Consider the following 24,894-nt stretch of genomic DNA (forward strand, 5'->3'; position numbering starts at 1 on the left):
ACAGCATATGAAAAGTGCAAGGCCCATTTTTGAGAAGAGATGGCAAATGGGGTGGGGTAATCTTTGTCCCTCATTTAGGAGAACGTTTTATAAACGAGTAAACAGATGTATTAACAACGGAATTATTGTTCCTAGCAGGATGCAGTCTTAAAGAAAATGTTACCACTTCCTTCATTAATATCTACTTCAAGTATTACTCGTTTGATCTAGTGAGTAGAATGCAGACCAAATAGGTAGCCTGTATACCACAGCAGCTGAAAAAAATGAGGCGATTGGGTGAAAATGGCTTAGTTGACTAAGCTCAATAGGTACAATATAGGAGCCTGCTTTTGCCCAGCTATAAATAAGAATATCAAGGTTATAGCTACCCTATCCTCACATACAAAAAAAGCTGCACCAAGGAAAGATGATTCTTATGATCTAAATTATACAAATTTGCTCTTTTTGCAGAATTCATTTTGCTTCAGGCACAGAGTCGGGAACTATACCCACAAATTGAAAGACCTGCTTTAGCCCAGTAGGACTGTCAAGTTCTGATTTCAGTCACACGGGGCCCCACAATAGGACCAAAACCAAACCAGGTAGACTGGGGTATATCTGGCAGAATCTGGTGCTTACTGAGTTTCCAAACCTAGCTACTATTTAATGAGTTTATTTTCCAGTTAAGTGTGCATCGAATTGCTGAATTGCTGCCCACGTATATTTGGAACTTCATTTTTGAAGTCAATTACTTGAGACATTCATTAGCAAAGAAAGAACAGTATGTTTGCAGCCCACTCAGAACAGTCACATGAAGTGCCTGTTCTCTCACTTCGCCTTCGCCTCCATCTAGACCATGCCTGCAGGACCTGCAACAGGCAAACAAACATGGTGCCCAAAGTCACCGCTGATCGCCTACAAGGCAGACAGTAAAACTAGGAAGCTTAGAGGCCTTCCTGGGCTAGAAGCTATAAAAGCCTGACTCACTGCATTTATCAATCAAGTGTGCTATACTATTCAGTACAATTTTGGTATAAACTTCTCACTTGCCCTACAAATAAAAACCACTAACTCAGTGTTTTTGTTACAAACAGCCCTTTCTTCCCCTCATGTTCAGTAAATTAAGACTGTAATCCTATGGCCCTAGAAAAGCAGTCCCTGGGGCACATAGAAGGCTGTGTACACACTCCCATTGAGACTGCATCCAATGCGTTTCCATCGCTGGTTCCCATCACATAAGCCTCAAGCCGTATCTATCCTGCCGTTTCTTATGAAATGCTACATTTCCCACCAAAGTAAATTTGATCAGAATTGAGACAAAGAATGACCTACTTGCAGTTAAAGTCTGTAATGTCTACAAAGCCTACATCATTTCTCCCTCTCCAGTCTAAAGGTAGTACTCTGATATCGGAGGGGGAGATCTGAGGTTGAATTCCTCACCCCGCCATTATGATACAATGGCCAAACTGATGTTAGATCTATAGCATTAGTAGGGCTAAATGTGATGGGGGGGCATGCTACAGAAAGACTGGGAAATGGCTTGGATCCAAAGCTATTCCAGGACTCTGACATGCTCCCAAAGCAGGGAGAGATTTAGACTAGTTTAGGAACCAGTCTAAAATTTCTCCTGTTTCCCCACCACCACCACTGTTCTCAAACAATGTAAAATGGACAAAGGAGGGTCAGAGTACTCCTCGGACTTCGTTTTTGTCCTGCTCATGCAGTTAAAACAGTTTTCAGATTCTCCCTCTTAGGGTTGCAATGCAACAGCTATTTTTCAGTGTTTTTTCTTTATGATTCAAACAGCTTAAAATTATCTCACACAGAAAATATTTGTTTATTTTATGCAACTGCACCAAAGTCACTTGTCAGTTTTGCCTCTCTGCTATACCTGTGCAGATATTAAAAACCTTTCTGGGTGACTACATATGTAAAGTGAAAATATGAGTGTCAGATGACAGCACAGTGTCCTCCAGGTCCTATTTTTGCCAGCTTATCACACCACAAGTTTGCAATGAAAATATTAACCTGTCCCTTAGCTCTTTGGGGCCCAGCAACCTGTGTATTGATGCAGCTGTGTAACCTTCATTCAGCAATTGCTTATCTGCACCCAACTGATTCTATATCCACTCCACTCCCAATTTTGGATGGTGGACAGTGGGGTAGTGTTCAACATAGCACTAAGCAAATTGTTCCATCAGCACGAGGATTTCTCCTTGCCCATCTCTTCTGCCTACATGACCCTTAAACCTGTTCGCTACTCATACTTCCTATGTTCACCACCAGTTAATCCAGTAGAAGCCTTTGTGATCTTAGCTGTACATAAGTGACTTTCCAATCCAGCCTTGTAATGACTACAATCATTTTTTTGGATTCAGCATTATACCTCCTTGCAAAAAGACAATAAATTACCCGATGTTTTCCATAGTCAAAGTAGCATAAGTGGGAAGAAGTGACATTTATTTGAACCTGAATTTGGAGAACTTACATTTGACCCTTGTCTATTTAAGCCACTCCTGCCAACAGAGCACCATTTTATTTGACCTTGTTTTGGAAGGAACTGTTTGCAAACAAGCATTTAAGCATTTTCATGCCCTTGTTGTTAGGTTGCAACAAACATGCACCAAGAAAGAGCTGAAGATACAAGGATTGTGGGCAAACCAGCATGTATTCCATGATAGCACAGTAACATTGTAAATTAGGATGCAGAAATTATGTAACTTGAAGGTTGGCTTCAGAATTTCTGGGTGATGCTTGGTACACTTCAAACAAAATGCAGCAAACCTTATTACTAGCAGGTCAATATTTCACTAGTCTTAACCAAAAAAAGGAAGCCTCACTACTGGTTTCTACGACCACTAACATTTTCAAGATTCTTCTACAATCATGAATATTTGAAACTCACTTTCCTTTGAGTTTACTTTTGATTTTGGAGTTGTGTTGCTTCAAAAGCTGGGGGGAAACCTCAAACCACACACATGTCTACAACCAGATCTAATCAGACAAGGTGATCGGGTCAGTTTCACAACCTGGCTAGAAAACTTGCTGGTGTGACCTACTCTGCTTGATAGTCTTGTTAAAATGTTCCTTTTTAACCAGGCCTTTGGTTGATTTGATTGACCTCCTATGCCCTTTTAAAATGTGAGGGGGTTTTTTGGGGGGGTGTTATTGGGTTGTTGTTTTTCTTTTCATTATATATTTTGTGGTTTTATATTCTGATTTTATTCTTTGAAAAGTCCTGAGACCTGCGGGTATAGGGATTTTCTGCTATAAGAAAAAAAGATGGACAAAGCATTGGGAAAATATGAGAGGATTACCATTGGCTTGTGACATTGTCTGGGGCCCTATAAAATGCATGAATGAAGCACAACTATATATTAAAAGCCTCCTGTGAAAGCACTTTCATTATAAGCAAAATATAAATGTTTTGAGCAAAAATAGTGCTATAACCATCCACTCATGTTCCTTCCCAGATGTTCAACTGCAAAGTTATGGAGTGGTGTAACACAAAGCTAGCAACATAACTGTATAAACGCAAACCACAGTAAAGATTACTTAGATTAGAAGTATTTAAGAGCACTTTTAATTCATTTTAATTCAGATTATTTTACTTATCAAAGCAAAACTTATGTACAAATCTATATACTGTACCAACATTGACATTCATGCTGTACTCAAACATCCCTCACTAAATACAAATATTACATCACAGACAGCTTCTAAGTCAGCTGCTCCATCGCACGTTACAGAACTTCTCTTCCTTTGTATTTAAAATTTTAAAAATTACTTGTTTTCTGCTATTGTTCTGCAGTGACTAAATGAAAGTCCCCTTTGCAAGTAATGATTGAGAATCAAATTTCTCCAGAGCATACCCGTTTTAGTACAGACATTGTGTATCTTTTTGTAAGGTACAAATGGGAGATTGCATAGGCAGGATATGCAGTACTGAATTCCGAGAACTGACACTATTTTTGAAGTGTTTGTTTAGGAGGATTTTGCTTTTAGTCTCACAAAAATATTACAGGGCTTACCAGAACAGGGAGAATGGGTGTCAATCTTGAAAGATTGAAAGTGGTATAATTAAAATTTTCTTAGCTCTCTAGAATTTGAGAGAGAAGTTTTGGCTACAAGGTAAAGAGCCAACAGCAGGCTTGAGCAAAGCATTTCAAGCTAGCAGCACTTCACTCTAAAGGCCCCTGCAGTGGACACGCATAACAGGAATTGAGGGACTCTGGAGTACAGTTAACCCAGTCTTGTCTCCTCACAGAGAAGGCAACAGTGATATGGAGAAACAGAAAATTAAGGAGGAGGAAAGGAAGCAAGTACAAAAATAAAACAAAATGTGATTAAAGAATGCTGGCCTCCCCTGGGTGCCAAGGGGCTTATTTTAGTAAAAATTTACTGGCCATTTCAGCTACTGTTAACAGACATCAAAACACAGAAAATCTTTTAACAGCACCTGGTCCTTCAGATACAAAGAAACATTAAAAATATGACCACCAGCTATTTTTGAGCAACACTGCAAGGTTTCCATATCACCTGACTTAGTAAGTGCAGTTTGATGTAAATCAAGAGTCTCTGAATAGACAAAATAATAAAAGTTCATAACAAATGATAGTTCAAGAGATGTACAAAGATAAACACACTGAACAGTGGAAGGATGAACATAATTTACATGTTTAAAGTTAGGTACTTCATACTTAAATATTTTGTCCAATGACTAACCTTTCCTACCTTAAATATTCAAGTTGGTATTATATCCCCCCCCCCCTTATAACAGTTTGTATAAAGATTGATTTTGTTTTTCCCAATGTCAAATGAATGGTTGCTTCCACCACTAAGTAGAAAAGCCTTCATTAACTTCTCTGTTGTAATAAAGCTTTGAAATTCTGAAGTTCTCGTATACTTGTGGAAAGCCTGTGACGCAGCAGAAAAAAAAGATTTGAGATTAAAAAGATTGCACATTGTAATCAATTTCAAGTTAGAAACACTAAACTCCCTAGTTTGAGAGTCTCTGCCTTGAGGGCACTGGAAATTAATTCATTCCTCACAGTCCAGTACCTTTTTCATGACACAATGACTGGTAATATTACCTCACAGTGTTCTTTCAAAAAAGTTCATTTTGCCAAAAATGCTGAAGAAAAAAGTAACTTCATTATTACTTTTTCACCTGAAGTGTTTGTGTGAATCAATACTTTGCTATAAAACAGGATTAGTGTCCTGTGCAACTGAAGATGAAATCCAGAACACTGGAACTTCTATTCTCAGTGTGGAAACTGCAGGTCTCATGTACGTGGCCAATATATATTTAGTATCTTGATCAAAATAAAAATGTTCTTTTTGAAAACGTATTAGGAGAGACCTTTGTAACAGTGAGCCTAGTATTTCACCTAGATGTTTCATTTCTTAATGTTTTCTCTTCTGTTATAAGCCCAATATTTAATGTTGAACTGGAGTTATTCTGAAATCAAGTTACAGCTTTATTTTAAGCTAGGATTTTAAGGGTTTCTGTTGGATCCCAGTAGCAAACTAATATGGGGGGGAATGGTGCAGAAGAATTAAAATACATAGCCTATAACTACATAGCTATAAAAGAATTAAGTGTAAAAATATAACTTGCCTTCCAAATGCATTTAGAAGAGCAACTATTTCTTGTCGTGTCAGTTGAAAACCTTTGGATGGGCTGTTCTCAGGAAGGTTTTTTATTTCCTTTTCCGAGAATAAGATCTTCAAAGCAGTTCCTAAACCTTGAGTCTAAAAGAACACAGTAAAACAGCAAGACTACAGAACCTCCTAGTCCCAAACCCCCAACTGATAACAGAAAGGTTTTATATAGCTTGGGCAGATGATTATCATGCAGTAATTAAAGCCTTTCTGTCACCAACCTTACACAAAGTTATATATGCAGTCTCTTAGTCCTTTACCATTTTATTTTCAATTCATATTAATAACCTCATTCTCAATAAAATAATAAAACCCTATTTTCCAGCTTTTTTCCATTATTCTTGATGAATATATAACTGCAATATAAAGAATACAAGTCTCGGCAAGGTATGATTTATATTTTATAATTACTAAAAATATTCCTATTGTAAGACTATGTACTGTACTCAAAGCAACAACAAAGTACAGTTTATGCAGCTGGAATTCAAGGCACAAGTCTTTGTATAAACAAAGACTGAAATTATGTAAGTGCATACTAAGGCTAATAAATATGGGCTTTGTAGTGACACGCACCACTGTGCTGATATGAACCAGCCATAAAAGGCCGAGTCCCAACCCCAGGGTTCTGGGCCTGTTGCAAGGCAAGATCCCCAAACTCCTGGCATCAGAAGAATGTGCTAGAAGGTTTTGCATGGGAGACCATTTCACAGCCCCAGAGCATGTTAACTCACAAAGAAGATCACATACCTGCAATTTGCCCCATAACCTGCACTTATCACATCCAACACAGTCCATTATGCGGGATATGTTCTTGAAATGTAACCTGAATTCTTCCTACCAATAAAAATAAAACATAATTTTTAAAGATACAATAAAAAGTGTGGATTCGCCCCTCAAACCCCATCCATGTGTATGAATTCATCTTCTCTTTTCAGTACTAACCACCAGGTGGTGTTAAATCTACACCGGTGCTCTCACTAGCTCAAACTGCAGTTCACAAACTTCCTTCTAACCAAGGCCTGCAAACTGGTTACTGTACTTTCTACACTAACCACTGTCAGCTCTGAAAAGGAAAAGGTTAATTTGCACATGAAAGGTTAGGAGACTATAAAGCCAGCTGGGAACTCCAAACCCTCTAATCATGGCTAGGATAGGGCAGTATTACATGATCATACCAGTTATTATAGGAAATATTCTGATTTGCTTTAATAATAAACCATGTTTAATACAGTGGTACCTTGGTTTAAGAACAGTTTGGTTTAAGAACGATTTGGTTTACAAACTCCGCAAAACCAGAAATAGTGTCTTGGTTTGAGAACTTTACCTTGGTCTAAGAACAGAACTCAAACGGTGGAAGGGCACCAGTGGCGGGAGGCCTCATTAGGGAAAGCACACCTCGGTTTAAGAACGGTTTTGGTTTAAGAACGGACTTCCGGAACAGATTAAGTTCGTAAACCGAGGTACCACTGTACTGTTTTGCAAAACAGCAACATATTAAGGTAAATGAAAGAACCATTGTATGTGACCTCCAAATGTAATGTGATGGTGCTAAAATTAGGCAAGTGAATACCATGACTAGTCTAAAACAAAAAACCAACAGGGCGCATTCAGTGATACAGCCCATTAGCAACAATGTACCAGAGTTTTATGGTCAGTGGAATATGTTCCTAGTAATTTGCTTAAGTGCTTCATAAATGTGTGAGAATTTAGAAGTAGGTTATGGTTTGGTGAGGAGTCTTACTCAAATGAAATTAGAGAAGTAATCATGCTGAAGCCACAGTCAAGACTAAGCAGTTCTCTATTCTGAATCATATTCTAACCAAACCAATTTCATCTGTCCCCAAAACACCTATAGACTTCCGCCCCCAAAGATTAGAGCCTAGTTTTTAAGTAAGACTTTTTGCCTTGTTTGCATAGCTTATGTAAACATTTCACTAGCATTATTGTATTTACCTTTAAAGATTTTGCCCCTTTTTTGTCTCCAGCAAACATGGATTTTTCATCAAAGTGCATAGGGAACGACCTAAGTGAATGAAATATGTCAATGATCAAAAATAATCTAAAAACTCTCAGTCTACTGCTTAGAATGAAGTGAAAGGGATCTACGTTGTACAATTTCTCAATAATATCTCAGTGACAAATCGTAAGTCACAGCACAGGATGGCAGAACACTTGACTTAAGGCACTCTCCATGTGATCTGAGACTGAGTCAGATCTTCCTTTACATGCCCTCCACAGCAGGAGTGAGGAGCCTGAAAGGCACATTCCCTCATGGAGAACCTCCCAGGGGCCACGGAAATGCATAGGACTCTTACGCATACTGAAGTCAGGCCTTTTTACATACAAATCTCCCTCTATCCAGGCAAACAAAATACATTTCAGCGCCGTTCAAAAACACATTCCAGCCAAGCAAAAGCACTTGAGGAGGGCATGGAACAGGACTGGTGAAGAGAGTGGTCTGGGAAAGGAGGTGCTTTGAGAGAGCAGAAGACAACTTGCAGCAAGGGAATCAGGGAGTCCCAATTGACAAAGAGTTTAAAGAAGAAACAGAAACAGCAGGGGGAGACAAGGATACATCCAAAGGCAGGCTTGGCAAAGACCTCTCTGCCCCACCTCCTGCAATAGTCCTGGTTCCCTTCCTGAATTTTCAAGCTTTTACTTGTAGAGCTATAAAAGATGGGTATGGGCAGGATTCTATTCAGCTGTTCACTATGCAGTAAACTTGTTCACGTCTTCCAGTGTTGGGTCAGTGGATACAAAGGCACTGGAATAATTGACAAACTGAGACCCTTTATTATTAAACTGTATAAAAAAGTTTAGAATTTCATTTTATTCATGTTTCATTAAATAACTTTATACATAATAGGTGACTTATATTTATGTTCCAGCAATTCTGCAAGGAATTTTGTCTGCTTAGATCTCATGAGTGCCAAATTACTGGCTAAGAGACTGAAGGAAGAAGTGGGACAGGAAATAGGCCAAATTCAAAAGGCTACATGCCCCCCCCCCCAATTTTGTATACACAAGGGAAACTTCCTCTTGTCCACCATAACTGTGACAAAAGCTAGGTGGAGGGTTTTTTCCCATTTTCCAGTGCTTGCTTTTCTTTTCAGAAAGGTTAAGAAATGTTCCTGTTATATTTTACACTCCAGATATCCCTTTGATGCAATTTCTTGTAGTTTCTTTTAATCCAATATTGTTCAAGCAGCTGTATCTAGTTGCACATTAAATTTGGGGATGGGAAGGCACACTTACTTTGTGTCCCTGAAGATTTCTAACAAGAGGGACTTTGTCTCTGTATCCTCTTGGGAATTTCCAGTGTAAAGATCTACAATTGAACGCTCGAAGTACGATGCGACTTTTGACAATGCGCGCAGTTCCACCAAATATAAGAAATATAAATTTTTTAGCCTTCTTGGACCTTCGCTTTTTGTTTCACTGGAGTCAAAGCGATGGATAAATTCTTTGACATTGGATCCCCAACGAGGTCTCCCCCAAGTTTCTAATCAGAGAAAAACAATTTTAGACAAACTGAATTATGCTTGCACAGAGATAACAATTAACTTAAACTGAAAAATATAAAATACCTTCAAGTAGATAATTTGCACAAAGATGTATGTTGATACTAGCATGAAGTCCAGAAATGAGCTTATAGAATACACGTTTCTCAAGACAGAGACCTAGGTAGAATAAGCATTGTTAAAAAGCGAACTCATGAAAGCATTTCTGCTAAGTAATGGGCTACAGTGAGGCTTGGGCTAACATCCCCCCACTCTTCAAGCTCATAAGGAAATCTGAAGCTTTCGAGTTGGATTGTAAACAAACCACAGTTGCCTATGGCCATAATAAAGGCATGATTTCCAAACTCAACTATTCCTCAATAACCAGGCCCACAAGTTTGGACATCAAAGTGTGATTTGTTTAAAATGGGAAGTGGTTCTCTCCTTTTCACTGTGTTCCAGAAGAAGAGGGCAGCAGCCAAACTTGAGGCTCCTTGTGATTCATTTGTGTAGTAGAAACCCACAATTTCTCACTGTGTCTGAACTAGGTTGGATCCGAATGTGCAGAAGTGGCATGGAGGGTGTGGGAAAGGATAAACTGGTGAAAGGCACTAATGGAGAGCATATTTGAGCATATTATGGGATGAGAGGTAAACTTGGGGAAATAATCTGTTCCAAATACTTTTATAAACACTTTATTTTAATGAGACCTGTTCAATCTGAGTGCTTACAGTTTCCAAAAGGTGTAAGAGCACAGTTCCTACCTCCAGTTAAAGTGACCCTGCAGTGTTAGCTGTACAGATGCATTACAGTCTATCTGGAGGTAAAAATCAGAAAGTAATGTGGAACCTTAAAGATTAACAAGCTAACTGTAGCATGAACTTTCATGGGCTACAGCATTTTTATCTCTAGCCTATGAAAGTTCATTTCACAGTAAGTTCATTAGTCTCCAAAGGTACTACAGGACTCTCTAGCTGCTAGAGAGTCCTGTAGTACCTTTGGAGACTAATGAACTTACTGTGAAATGAACTTTCATAGCTGCATAGCTGGACTAACATAGATATCCTCTATTTTGGAGGTATAGAAATGCTAATGAACAAGGTGTTTTGCTCACCTTCTAGCCATGTATAGAAAGATTCTCCTGCAAGCACAGAAATAAATTCACATTAGTAGCTTCAACAAAATTCCAGATTTTTAAAACACACTAGACAGAAACCAAAACACAGGGCATCTGATTTAAGGAAAACCTGAATCTGTTAAAGACTTGATTCTCCATCTGTCACCTTCACACAATTTTAATTGTGAAGCATTGGTTTTTCTATTTTCAGGGGCAAGTTTCAACAACACACATCAGAGTAGCACCATTTTTGCAAGTACCGCCCTCCCGCAAAAAAGGATGGACAAGTATTTGTGTTCCAAATCCTAAGTCTTGTTCTGTATGTTTTAATTCTCTTTCTCCCTCCCTGCCCACTTTTTGCTCCCTCGCCCTCTATTGTAATTCAGCAACAGTATTCAGTATTGAGGTATTTTAAAGATGTACCGTATTTTTCCAAATTTTTGACATTATTTTTAAGGGGGGGGAAACCTAGTCTTATACACGGAAAAATACTGTATATCCAGCATACTGAATGTATTTAGTTGACATTAAGGGTAAAAGTGAACTTGTAAAGAATATTATGAAGACTTACCATCATCCTCTCCTGAAAAAAAAAAAGTTGCAGAAGATGAGAACAATTTATTCCCCTCTTATGTCTCTACCGAAAATCAAACACACGTCTGTTATTTTTTAAATATATAAACTTTTTGATTTGTGATTCACCCCATCAGTTATTTAGTTCAGGCACAAATATATATGTACTAAAATAATGATCTTACACTGTACAACACAGATAAACATTTAAATGCAATATAGAGAATCAACAAACTCAAATAATGTTGCAGCATTTGCTAATTTTACTGATATTTTGAAAAGCAATTCTACATTTCTGAGTTGTACAGGGATCTCAGATTCATACAACTTTTTCCCCCTTTTTTGCAAATTGTAGCTTTGCTTTCTTATTCCTGGCAAAAAGTTTCAAATAAAACGTAAGCTGCATTAGATCAGTTATTTAAGGGGAAATGTAATTACAACCAGAACAAATTATTTTTTTGAACTAGCGTTGCTGATGGATGCACAAGTGGCATACATAGCTCATGGTGCCTTTTGAAAAGTATAGTTAAGGTGCTAGCAGCATCCCGTCTTGGAGAGATAGCCATAATTATCAATGCTGTGGTACCATCAAAGCTAATTTACTTTTGTGAGTTGTATGTCAGTCCTGGTAACTTCATGTGATGCAGAATGAAGTGGCCAGATTGTTAACTGGTATGGAATACTGTAAGTATATTGCTGCAATGTTTCAGGACCCAATTCAAAGTGCTGAACTGACCTCTTTAGTCCTTCTGTGCGCCCCCTCATCCGCAGATATTAGGTAAGTGGCTACCAAAGAGATTGTGTCATCCACACAGACATTTGGCCTGTCTTTTTCATTGCTATCTTTTAGACAGGCTCTGAATGGCATTGAGTCTTTACTGTTTTTCTCTTGCTGCTTGCATGTTATTTTACCTTCTGTAGTTTTTGTTGGTGTATTTATTTGGTATATTATTACATTTTGGAGGGCATTATCACCAATATGCGGATGACACACAACTCTATTTCCCCTTGTCCACTCAAGCAGGAGGGGCAGTGAGTGTGCTGAATCAGAAGCTCAATCCAGTCAGGAGAGTAATAGTTATATTAGCAATAGTGGAGTAATAGTTGTATTGAATATTGGCCCATTAACATTTTATTGTATGTAGCCTAGAGGCAGTGGCTGTAGACAACTAATACATTTAACTAGTAAAAGTAGCATTAATGATGATGATTTGTTTTGCAAGCCACCTTGAGGGCACTTATCAAAATGCAAGATATGCATCTTATGAATATATAAACAAACACTAATGCTTGGGAGTGTGTGGGAAAGGAACATTTTGTTTAGTCATTTAGTCGTGTCTGACTCTTCGTGACCCCAGGAACATTAGCAAGTCTAATTAAGTGGGCCATCTCCATTCATTAAATCCTTGCTGGTTTCCTAAATGGCATGGCTGTATTGAACCTTCAAAACCATTCTTATAATTACAAAGTATTTAGTGACCCACCCTTGCTGGGTGCCAGAGGGTTTAGTGGACGATACACTGATCGTGGCCTAAAGGAAAAGAGATTAGAAATATGTTTTTGTAATCCAAACAATCTCAAATGTTTCAAAATAAATTCTGCCCGCCCTTCCCAGTTACTTGAAGCAATTTTCTTCATAGATACTGTTCCATACTCTCCATGCAGAGGGCCCTTTGTATCCAGTGTAACGCTCTGGATTCAGCAGCAAATCCACATACTGAGCATCAGGAGATCTCTCATCTAAAGAAGAAATAGAGATGCTAATTGTATAATTCTGTGTGCATTTACACACACACACACATACATACAGGAAGACAAAACAGTTTGGCTAATGTAAAAAGTCAAATGCATTATTACTACTGATCACATTGCATAGATGCTTGTACAGATGGCAAATTGCCCCACCTTATTTACATCTTGCCATTTATTATCTACACTTGGAACAGGAGACTTATTTAGACAAAGTAAAATGCTTCAGCAGGTAGCCTACTGCTACTTCCCTCTTCATTATTTGCAAAATGCTGGGAAACTAGATAGAACAGGAGTACCAAGTTACTCATTACTTACACTACAAACATGCACAATTGCACATGTGAGTAGCGTATTTTATTAAAGGAGCCTAATTTCCAGTTATGGGGAACACATTTTAACTTTCTTAATTTAACTTGTTTATCTAATACTAATTATAACCACATAAAAAGGAGAAAACCCAGATATACAGGCAGCTGTATACATGGGCTTATAACTGGAATGAATATTTATTGTAAGAGCTGTTTTCAGCATTTTTGATGTTGTGTGTCCTTTATCCTCTCTTTAACTTTGAATGCAACATTTTATTAGGGCTTTTGCTTTGTTTTTGCAACTTGAGGCCTTTGGACACTAGCTGATCCAAAACTTTCCAAGCACAAAACTAGGGTACAGGTCAGATGATCTTGCAAATCATAGGTTGGTAGATTATGAACAAGAAGAGATTTAGCTCTCTCTCGCCTTTAGAAAAAATTATTGAATAAGTGCCCCATTCTCCGTTTCCCATAAAATGTTCACAGTAACTTGCAATTATGTCCAGATTGGTAAATAATTATCAGTGTTTGCGCTCCAAATCACAATCAGAAGTCATGGCTTGAAGAGGGTTTCTTATCCTGGCTTAGTTTTCTTCTTTAAATTAAGCTTATTCTGGTTTAAAATTATTAAGAGTATTTGAAGATTTGGACTGTACAAGTGGGACCTGCAACCAAATGTGGCAATGTAGAGGATGCCTATTCAAGATTCCAGCCAGCCAAGCCATCTTCGAGGATACTCCATATGCTTGTCCCTCACATCTGGATTTGTGTCATCATTTCCACCACCCTTAAGTCAGCATTTCATTGCCACCGAATGTGCTCACTCCTCAGTGGACTATCTTTTGTTTTTTTCTTCTCCCAGAAATATTTCTGCTTCTGAAAAGACTTAGGTTCTTTGGATCCTGCTGATACCCTTCCTCTTGTTCACAGGTGCTACTGTCTTGGCTATATCAGGATCCACAATTGGAGGAGTTGATCTTTAATAGGTTTACTCTTCACAGCAAACTATGTTTAGTGCTAAAACTAAGAGACGGGGATTGCATGAGCCCATGGTTCCTTTTGGTTTGGAAGATCAGAATTGAGGCTGTTTTTTAAGAGCAAAGTATAAATATTTTGGCACACTTTCTCTTTTGTGAAGTACATGAAGATGATTTTCAACTGACTTAACTATACATTGCCTTATAAAATATAGTTCAAAAGAATGAACAAATTTACCATCCGGTTCACAAAAATGGTCCTGTGAATCATCATATCTGGCCCAGTCAATGAAAGCCTCTTTACTTTGGTTGCTGTGAAAAGGAGAAAAAATAGACTAGTGGTAAATGGACATAATATAGTCTCATTTCTCATTTTTATGTTTTCCCATCACTTTTAAAAACAGAGATTGCTACCAGCATCATCCCAAAAGGACCTTCAAGGAAGCTCATAAAAATGAAAAGGTTTTTTTTAGATAAAAGTAATCTTATGAAACTAACATTGACTACATGAAACTGTCGTAAGAGCATAAAGTGCAACTAATTTCTCATAAAGTAACACGACAAGTAATCAACTGCCATGCTTTCATACAGCACTAGTTTATAATTAACACTAGAATTGTATATCGAGCCCAGATACATAGCACTAGTTTATTTAGATAGCTATCCTTGAGACCATCATGCTAACAAACATGTTTATATGCTGCTGTATCACTTTTTAATCCTTACTCCTTATCCAGCATTAGCACACAGAACTTGGTTGAAAGAAAACGGAGGAAAAGTTCAGCACAGTCTGCAAGTGAATTTCAAAATTAATGCCTACGTATAGTACTACCAGCAGAGAAACAGTTCCGAAAACTAGGCATCAATATCTGGAACAGCTTGCTTCCTCCTTTTGTATTCATCATGTTAGTCTTTTTAGTTCAACTGCTAAAAGTATGTTTGGACCAACAGCTACAAATAAATATGTTTTGTGTAAGTGAAATCTAACACTGGCATGTTCTCTTTACCACAGAACTTACAAGAATAGTATGTATGGAGAAAAGTCCAAAAAGAGCTAAATATATCAAGCCTTGCCACTCCAGTTAACAATGAAAAAAGGGCTTACCTTAATGTACTATTAATTGCTCCTAGTTTGTTAGCTTGTTCACAGTCTTCGAGTTCTTTGGTATGGTTTGCTTTCTTTGAATACTGCAAGGCAGAGTATCTATTTAATATCACCAACGAATATATTTTTCGTTTTAAATCTTTAGGGCATTTGCCTGTCACTTATCCGATGCAGCCATGACTGACAAGCGACTCACAAGCATTAAATGCACTTAATATTCCCAAGTATTACCATTCTCTGGACCAGAGACAGCTTCTATTCTTATGCACATTTATGGTACTGCAGGCCATAAATTCTACTATCACTAATTTTTATTTATATATGCATATCTGGGATTCAAGTATGCATTAAGGAGAAGCATTTTCAGTGTTTGCTTAACATTTTCCCCCAGAGGCAATTTTACAAGTGATTGTTTAACAGGAAGCTACATTATAAAAGCCTCCTGACCAGCTGCCCATGCTACCAGGTTTGGCCCACTTAGCTTCTGCTCACCTTGGAAAACAAGGTTGGGGGGGGGGAGCCCAGAGAGCCTCATCAACTGTATCCATGGCAAGGAAACACAGTGGGACTTCCTAGCACTGCTGCCAGCTTCAATTCTCTCTCATAGGAGGAGGGGAAATGCACTCCTATACAAACAGCACCTAGAATGCACCATCATGCTTCACCACTGGGTAAACATAGCACAATGCTATGTTAGCTGCTAAAGTAGCGGGAGTGGATAGCTATCTCTTGCATCTGAGGCAAATGCAACATTGCTTTCCTAGTGCAGTGGGGGGCAGAAAAGTCCATATTTTTTATTTCAGAAGAGCTTACTCACTTTGTTAGCACTCCCAGCTTTAATTCCAACTGGTACTTTACTCTAGAAGAAGCAAACAAGTTACATGATTATTCAACCTTTGCATTCACAACCCACTCATTCTCAACACTGACTAACTAAAGATTGCTAAATCAATGAGCCACGCCAGCAAGAAACTGTTTGAGCATCAATACTCCACACTGGGATACAGTTCCATTTCATTTATGATTTGACCTTTTTGCTATGGGTACCCTATGCACATTTACTAGTAAGCAAGCTCATTGAAAAAAGTTCAGTGGAACTTCTCTATAAAAAGCTTAGGATGAGTTAGCATTTAAATCAGAACTGTTCATAATATGATGGCCAAAAATCTAAACACTCTTTAAGCCCCTGTCGTATTACCGTCATTAATAGCACTGAAAGATAGTACCCTTTGAGCTCCGAAGTTAATTTATCTGCTATTTAAACTGAACTACAGTTGCCTATCTTTACACAAAACTAAAATTTCACTAGCAAAGTAGCTTTCCAACAGCAGTCAATGCGGTGCCAATAAAAGCTGTCAAACTTCCTGAAACTCTAAAGTATGTTAACCCCACTCCCATCAACACAGAATCATATCAGTGTTATGCAAACTCTTGCAAAAATGGCAGTAAGTAAAGTTCCATATTATTCTGTTCAACAAAGGCAATACTATTCTGGTTTCCTCCTTTATTTGCAAACATACCTCAGGACAAGGCTCTACATGGCAATCTCTGATAGAACAATGGCCATCGTCAGCCCAAAAAGGACATGGTCTCTTCAGATTAACCTTAAAACCAAGAAACATATACATACTGTCAGTCAAATAATTTTGAACTAAATAGGGAAACTTCCCTTCAATAAAATAAGCTTTCTTATAAAAAAAGTGAAAGATTAGGGCTGAGCAAACAAATATTTAGAGTTTTCATTTATTCGGCTGACTTAAAAATATGAGCCAGCTACAAGCATGGGGTGGAGGTGCCCACACAAGCAATTTCTGAAGCTTTCTTCTGGGAATAATTTGATTTGATTTGCTTTTATTGCATTAACAACATCTCAATACCACAGCACAAAATACAGTCCAGTGCTTTTTTGTGCCTTCTCCTCTGGCCTCACATGAATGATCAGTGCAAAATGTGATTGATGTTACTTGACCTATTTTGTAAAAGTTCTTGATCAGAGAAGTTGCTGAACCTGAATTCTGCAAGTTACTCAATTCATCAAAGGGGGAAGTGGGAAGCTGCAGTGATGTGCCAATAAAGCTTTACAAAGTTAAATAAAATGGGCTGAAAGAACAAAACAATCCTATCCATTGTCTTTTGAAAATTCTTATGTACCTATTGCTAAGAAAGAACTAATATTATACTTTTTAACACTGCTAAATCTTCTAATTTTTTCAAGGTAATGAAAATAGGGACACCCATAATCGAATAATTTACTTGTCAAATGTTGATGTCTTGCAGTGAATATAGTTGCATGAACCTATGTTGAAAATGTTCCTTATTGCTTGTGTTTTGTTTTATTGATGTGCAAGAGATTTGTTTGTGCAATTTTATTGTAATATATTTAATATAAAAAAGATTCAGCCAAAGATTTCCACAGAATAACCTCACAAGTGTTGTTTGCAATCAAGCAGATCCAGCACATCCAGATTAAACAGGAATCACACGTCTTCCAGGAAGCTTAAGCTTTAAAATGCAAGCCCCCACTTCAAGTTACATCAACAGTATTAATGGTATCAGTGCAAAGGAAGACAGTTTCCAAGATCAAATATTCTTAATCCTCTTTCAACCATAGCACAAGGACTTATCTAACATACAATTGCAGCCACAGCTGATATGCACCACTTAGATATTCTTTAAAAGATTACAGCATTACTTAAATCAAACCTGGTCTGTTGGCATCTTACATTTAAAATAGTTCATTTCTATTCCACACTTTGATAATCTGAAAAGTTTCAGTTTCCTTTAATATACACAGGCCTCAAATTTTGCAAAAAAGGGAGCTACAGCTGCTACAGTACACGTATCCCATATGCAAGTTCAGAAAGTTTAGAATATTGTTTCAAATTTTTAATTAGGACAAATCCTTCCCAATTAAACCTATGCTACTTTTAAATGTGTAGAGTTCACACAGTAATCCAACAAATGACTCATATAGCTTATGCAACATTTTTATCAACTGCTGCTGCATACGAAAAATGTCATAAGCAAGATAAAGAAGTTAAAATCTTTTTAGTCAAATCAAAGTAATACATAGCACACTTTTTGGGGTGGGATGGAGTCAAAGAGGAAATTGTTTTTAGCAACAGGCAACTGGGGAGAAACATTACATTTTCTAATAGGCACCTTCTGACTAAGCCAGTTGTTCATAATGACTACACAGCTACTATTAAAAACACAGGGTTGGATCCAGAGAGGCATGACCCCTACTTGTGTGCTAGGGCTTTCTGGGTCCCACCAATGATCCTTGTAATAAAATGAGATGGGACTCAGAGGCCTACAAGGGATGGTGAAAGATGAACAGCATTCAGGAAACTTGCTCTGCACAAGAGGAAGTCTCTTTTTAAAACACCTTTTTCTTTTCTTTTTGCAACATGGTTGCAAAAAGAAAATAAATAAAAATGGTTATCTTTGGCCATTCTGTGAGTGGGAAGAGGACAGGTGGAACAAAAGATTATAAATGAAGATGCAGTGAACAATAAAGCAGAAAATCCTAAGTGTTAACAAAGTTTCTAGCACAATTGCCAATGAAGTTGGTAGCTGGACTACAGAATACTTTACAAAGGGTAACAATTTTTCTTTTCTTTTTAAAAAAAATATTACAGATTTTCATGAACTACAAAAGAACATACAATATCTTTTGTTGCTGTTATTCTTCAGATTATAAAGTCTTTTGGTTACGTTCAGTGTAAGACAATATGGTATCCAGAGGTAGAGGGAGAGATTAGAGGGGAGAGGGTGGATGATAAATTTACAACTATTTTGATACAGCGCTGTATGAAACAGAAATGGCCACATTAAATGTTATAACCTTCAGTTATACAGCTTATCAAGAGCAAATTCCAAAACCATCAGGTGTAGACTGTATCTGCTTCACATTCACAGAAGACAGCTTTTATCTAACATTAGTTTACTTTCACTATAGTACACTATAGATCAAGCAATGCTGAAGGACGTTAGCTATATTTGGTCATCATTGTTTGCTCAAGTACCTGATAAGGTTTTCATTTAATTTTTCAGGTACTGTTTTTAACCAATTCCATTAAGAATGAAAAGGCTAACCAACTTATCTGAAGCCAATTCCAGGTTCTAAAGACAGCAGTTACATCAAAATGAGGGTGTTTTTCCCCAAAAAACTACCAGAACATATTGAGTTTATATTTTGTGGTTGTAAAAGGTTTTAACTAATTTCAATTTTGTATTTTTATATCGTTGTGACCTATTCTGGGACCTTATGGTAATGGGCAGGTAAGAAATCCAACAACGGTATATAGTGTTTCAGAGTACAGTACTGCTCTTCCAACCCACAGTGTATTTCCTTTTCACACTAATTTGAAACTTTGAAGTAGGTTTCATTTTTAGTACAGTTTTACTATAACCCCTGTATTTCTTTACTTCGTAGGAGAACAGAGAAAGAAAAATCGATTTCACTAAGCCAGTGTTTCTCAAGCGATAAGCCAGGACCACCAGTGGGACTTAATCCTTTTTCCACTGCCAATCCAGTGCATCATCCCTTGCCCACCCCATCCCTGATCATACTGTAGCCTTTTGGTTGGACGGATGCCAGTTCCCTGCATTCTGAGTAAAGGTGACTGTGGGACAGAAGCTGGGAGCAGAAGGAGGGAAACAGAAAGAGAGAGAAGAGAGGTCTTGCTTCCCATAGGAATTTAAAAAGAGATAAAACATTATTTTTAAAAATAGAACAAAGTGGTAAGAGAGGGGAAAGAGTTACGAGAAGAAAGTTGTTAAAGGAGGGAGAAGTAAACGTAAAAGAGCAGGGATGAAAGAAACTAACACTTTCGGGCTAGGTTAAGAAGGAAAAGAGAAAAAGTGACAGCAGATAGAGTAAACAGACATTAAAGAGAAATGCTGGGGTGGATATAAAATGAAAAGCCTTCTCCATTTAGAGCCTTGTATTGGCAAATAACCCCCAGATAAAAGTCTGAATGATGGAACTCCTTTCCACAAGAAAACTACTATGGCATAGAATTTAGTAATTTCCAAAGAGAGGTTAGGTATCAACAGAAAATATCACCACCAGTTTGTAAATGGTGGGCCTCAGTAGTTTTCAGCTCACTCACATGGACCAAGCAGCAGAGAGTCTGAGAATGTCTGCACTAAACTATATAGTAATAGGCCATTTTTTACTCTACCTTGTAGTATCTGAAATAGTCGCGTTCTAGAAGTTTCTGTATTTGGGGGAAGATCTTAACATTGTTGAAGTCATCAATGCTTTCTATGTCGCATAAGCAGTCATCAAGCACTCCTGATAACTACAAAAACAAAACAAAAAGACTGAATGGCAATACTACTTATACAGTAGCTAAAAGTTTTTGATTGAGAAAGAAGACAATTAGAGAGAAATCATCATAAAGAGCAATGCAAATGGCATTTGCTTGCAGGAATTTACATGAAACCCACACACATATGGGCAAGGTAACACTTTTTTTAACTTATAGCAAAACAAGCATTTGCATTTGTGATACACAATCTATGCACATTTCATGTGACTCTCTATGTGGAAATGTCACCTGTGCAGTAGTGGGGTGGTGTGTGGGGTAAGTCTTCAGTAGCTTATTCTTGAATGCAGTGGGACAAAGCTGGCAGACTTATTAATAGTATGCAGAGTACATTTACCACCCTTCCTTAATCTATCTAAAATATTGATAGAATTTGCTTTTATTAACTTAGATTTTAATTAAATTCTGTGCGGGTAATCCTTTATCACTCTTTAGCAGAATGTTAAATTAGACAATAAGCACACCCCTATGTTTTGTTTTGTTTGCAGTGTGCCATTGGAATTCAGCAATCATTTTCAGTTGCCCAGTTTGCACATAATACCAAGTCAAACTATGGGAGCAAACATGCAAGCTCCAAGATAAGACAATGGCTGCTTTGGTCCTGCTGCTGTGAGCCATGTGATGGTTTGGCATGTTGTGTCGTGTTGTGTTGTGTATGAACCCAAGCTTCTGGTTTATCTTGCTCTAGTTTAGGAACACCATGAGCTGTAGTCAATGTTTGTTCTATGGCTTACATCTCACATTTTAGCTCACAGCAGCAGAACTGGAGGAGGAGAAAAGCAGCCAAGCTTCTCTGGACACCTGAAAATTTGCAATTACCCATAGTTTGGTTTAGCATTATGTGAAAACCAGGTCACTGTATAAACAGGTTATCATTGTGAGTATTCAACACTATATTTTAAGAATGCACTGCATTTCCTTAGAGGGCAACCAAAAACCCTGCAATATTTATTTATTATGAAAGTGAAAAAATTCAAAGCATTGTGAAACTGAAAGGAGCTTCCTCCCATCATATAAGACTGCTGAGATTGGAAGTGTACTTGAATTATATTCACTTTGGGAATTCTTTTCATTAAATCTGATGGATACGTTTATATTCAGAATTTCAGTCTAAGCTTTAGAACTATTCATTTTATTTCTATAGCTGCCAGTACTAAAAAGCAGCAGTGCATTTTTCAAGGAGGTCAGAACAGTATATATTGTAACTTGTAGGCTACAATCACATATACACTTACGATTAAGTCTCATTTAACTCCTAGCCTATAAAGCTTAAATCTATAAAAGAGGATTCTATAAGGAGGCCAACAATTATTCATGCTTTTTATAATGCTTTTAAGATGAGAATAAGTATTTCAAAATAAAACTTTCTTGTTTTAATTATACATTAAAAATCCACTTTACTTTCCCCCTAAAAGAACTATATTAGAGATACTGTACATGGAATGAAGTCCAGTTTTAAGTCTTGTATTTTTTTTAAATAAATCAAGCACATTTAAAATACTGATGATCTAACACTGGTTATCCTTATTAGTAATATTATAATACAAAATGTAATAAAATAATTCAATCAAGTGTTATATCAGGTAAACAGCAAAATGACAAAGAAAGTCGCTTGGAAAATTTCTCCTGTTCTTGTACGTAGGCATGCAAAATAGTCAGTAGTTATTTGGAAATCCCAGGACGTGAGCAAGTTACACGAAAATAGTACAGTGGTACCTTGGGTTACATACGCTTCAGGTTACAGACTCTGCTAACCCAGAAATAGTGCTTCAGGTTAAGAACTTTGCTTCAGGTTGAGAACAGAAATCGTGCTTCGGTGGCGCGGCGGCAGCGGGAGGCCCCATTAGCTAAAGTGGTGCTTCAGGTTAAGAACAGTTTCAGGTTAAGTACAGACCTCCGGAACGAATTAAGTACTTAACCCGAGGTACCACTGTATCTTCCATAAGAATGGGAACATTTAAAAAGAATTACCATCATCTCCACTAATCACATGAATAACGTTTGGAGGGAAAGTGAGACTATGCTCTGTAATAAAAGTTTTCCATTTCCAGTGCAAATGCCTTTAGGATCCGTATCAGGTGGCTGAATGACTGGACATCTAAATGTTAGGAGTACGTGTCACTGCCCAAGAACTTCAAATCCATGCCAATTTGTGAACAGACAGCACATAACAACTTGAAATTGGCTCCTGGAATAATTCTTTTTCCCAGACCTGCTCATTTTGTGGACAATCTGAGGTACAATTTAAGGATCATCTAGAAGGGCAACTGATAAGAAGGAGCAGTGCACATCTTCAAAACCAGAAGTGGCACTTAACTATTACAAGGAAAACCAAAAGGGCACTTCAGCTATAGAATGTTGTTTTACAGGGAGGGGGTGGAGAGAAAATGAGCTGAAAACATTTAAGTTAAACATTGTGGTCTGAAATACTACAGAGTATGGTTATGCAACGTCAAAAGCTGTAATAACAATGAACATCATAATCAGCAAGAAGCAAGTATTACTTTCATACCCAAATCTGAAGAGTAGACTAAATCCACAATTATTTTAACAGTTGTTTGCTTCTGATCTTCTAGTGCAGGTATACTCTACACAATTGATACCATTCAACCTTTTGTATAATTTCAAAGAAAACCAAACTGAAATATTGTTTCCCATGACAAATCAACCTAGAGCTTGCATGTAACTCTTAACAGTAAGGGGGGAAATATGCCAGTTATGCAAAGCATTTCTTCTCATGCTAGGAAAAATTTCCATCTTATTTACCTTGAAATACACTATAAAGACCACATAGCTTCTTCCTGCTAGCAAAAACATCTCTATACACATGTTCTTTCCCCTGATATAATATAATCCCATTTGACACACTCTTGGCTCAATTACAAATTAGCATCAAACATCTGCCAAGCCAAGGCAGAGCAAACACAACTGATCGCATCTCCCCAAGGAAGACCTCAACTGTATCTTACGGAGGAAAGGAAGGATTTGGAAACCCTTATTAAAGATGCTGCTGCTGTCTCCAATTCTCTAAAGCTGCTTGCATCTCTACTCTCACAGCTAAAAAGAGGAGCCACTGAACAGGCAGGATCAGGCCCACACCTGCTGGAAGGCCGTCCAGAGAATTGGACATCTTAATAAACGCTTCATAAAGCACCCGAAATTTTCTCAGCGCTGTAAAAAGAGCACAATCCTTGCGTCCAGGGTCACAGTCTACTAAACAGGAAGGAGGGAAGAGAAAATCAAGCCCTGGAATACCTAAGGATGGGGCCAAGTTGACCTCCCCCTTGCCCTGGCAATCTTCCTGAGAGGTGGGGAAAGGGTGCAGCCCTCGAGTGGCCCTATGTTTCGGAGGCCAGAGAGAGCATCCCTTCAGCTCTGCCGTCCCAGATGCGGTCCCTCAGGGGTAGCCAACATGGTGCCCTCCGAACGTGGGGCTGCAATGCCCGTCAGCATGGCCAACCGTCAGGAGGGACGATGGGAGTTGTAGTCCGGCCACATCTGGAGGGCAACACGGTGGCAACCCCTGCTATGGAGGCATGGAAAGTGTTAGCTGACAAGCCCACGGGCAGATTCCCACCGAGCCACCCATCCGCCGCCGCCTCTCGCTCCCCATGATGCCAGCCCTTCTCACCTGGGCCTCTGCCGCGCACCAGAGGCAGCCCACGGTGGCCGCCGCCAGCAGGAGCTGCGCCGCCGCCTCCGCTGCAGTTCTCCGGGCAACTCTGCTGATGCTCATGCTGCAGAACCCTCTCCCCGCTCGCCCCGGGGCGGAGGGCGCCCCTCGCCGTCGCCGCCTCAGGGCAGCCCGGAGCACCAGAGGATGCCTCCCTTCTCCCCGAGGTTGCCACCGACGCTGGGAAAGAGGAGCCTGCCGGGCGGGCGGGCGAGCGGACAGGCGGCCGGCCGGATGCGCCGCGCTCACCTCAGCCTCCTCAGCGCTCGCTCTGCTGCTGCTCTTCCTCCCCCTATTCCTCGCAGCCCCCACGCCGCTCTTGTTATGCACGGGGAAGGAGGGAGGGAGGGAGAGCGCACGCCCCAGCTAGACACTTTCCCTTTTACCATAGGAGAAGGGGCGACAGCGGAGGCTGCCCTCTCGGCTGCCGCGCAAAGCGTTTCGGGAAGTGTAGTGCGACGCCGTCACCCTTCGCTCTTGCATTTCTCTTGCCTCAGAGGCGGGCGGCGAAAGGGGAGGGACGAAGGCCGCAGCCAATGAGGAAGGACCACGCGCCCCTTCAAAACAAGAGGAGGCAGTTTGTAACTGTCACGAGGTGGGGAAGGTCCCGCGGGGCGGGGGTTGGCGCTCGAGGGGCTGATGTGTGGCGCCCGCGCGCAGTGAGGGGAGGAAGGGGCAAGGCGTTAAAAAAAAAGTGATGCAACAGCATCACTTGAGAAAGGCTTTTGTGCCTCGTAACTCCATTTTGCTCGCACAATTGCACTTAGTGTTAATATGTAGAGGTGTGTTGCTCGCCCCCTCCTGCGTTGCAAACCCGTCAGGCTCAAATTCCCTGAAGCAGCATTTAATGTATATATTTTTGTCTCTGCACATATCCGCCTCTTGAATAAGCGGGAGGAGGGATGTCTTT

The 24,894-nt window shown here is 39.0% G+C and overlaps 1 protein-coding gene across 1 annotated transcript; it reads right to left on the reverse strand.

Moving 5' to 3' along the window:
• Positions 1-3,539: 3,539 nt before the first annotated feature.
• On the reverse strand, positions 3,540-24,463 carry ERO1B (endoplasmic reticulum oxidoreductase 1 beta). Its single transcript, XM_083496917.1, has 16 exons — positions 23,943-24,463; positions 20,165-20,284; positions 16,496-16,579; positions 15,793-15,834; positions 14,976-15,058; positions 14,109-14,182; positions 12,453-12,573; positions 12,318-12,364; positions 10,832-10,843; positions 10,258-10,284; positions 9,231-9,323; positions 8,899-9,145; positions 7,597-7,666; positions 6,391-6,477; positions 5,600-5,733; positions 3,540-4,896 (listed from the first exon to the last, which is right to left on the reverse strand). The coding sequence occupies exons 1-16, from the start codon at positions 24,045-24,047 to the stop codon at positions 4,836-4,838; spliced, it is 1,407 nt and encodes a 468-aa protein (XP_083353043.1). The 5' UTR covers positions 24,048-24,463; the 3' UTR covers positions 3,540-4,835.
• Positions 24,464-24,894: the final 431 nt, after the last annotated feature.

This window comes from Podarcis liolepis (genome assembly GCF_965112155.1).
Source record: "Podarcis liolepis genome assembly, chromosome: 3".
NCBI classification, from domain to species: domain Eukaryota; kingdom Metazoa; phylum Chordata; class Lepidosauria; order Squamata; family Lacertidae; genus Podarcis; species Podarcis liolepis.

Excerpts from the sequence above, each read along its gene's own strand:
- ERO1B (XM_083496917.1), bottom strand. The coding sequence starts at position 24,047 with ATGAGCATCAGCAGAGTTGCCCGGAGAACTGCAGCGGAGGCGGCGGCG. Across the intron at positions 9,324-10,257 it reads TTTCTATACATGGCTAGAAG|GTCTCTGTCTTGAGAAACGT; the intron begins GTGAGCAAAACA and ends TATTCTACCTAG. Across the intron at positions 7,667-8,898 it reads GAAATCTTCAGGGACACAAA|GTCGTTCCCTATGCACTTTG; the intron begins GTAAGTGTGCCT and ends TCATTCACTTAG.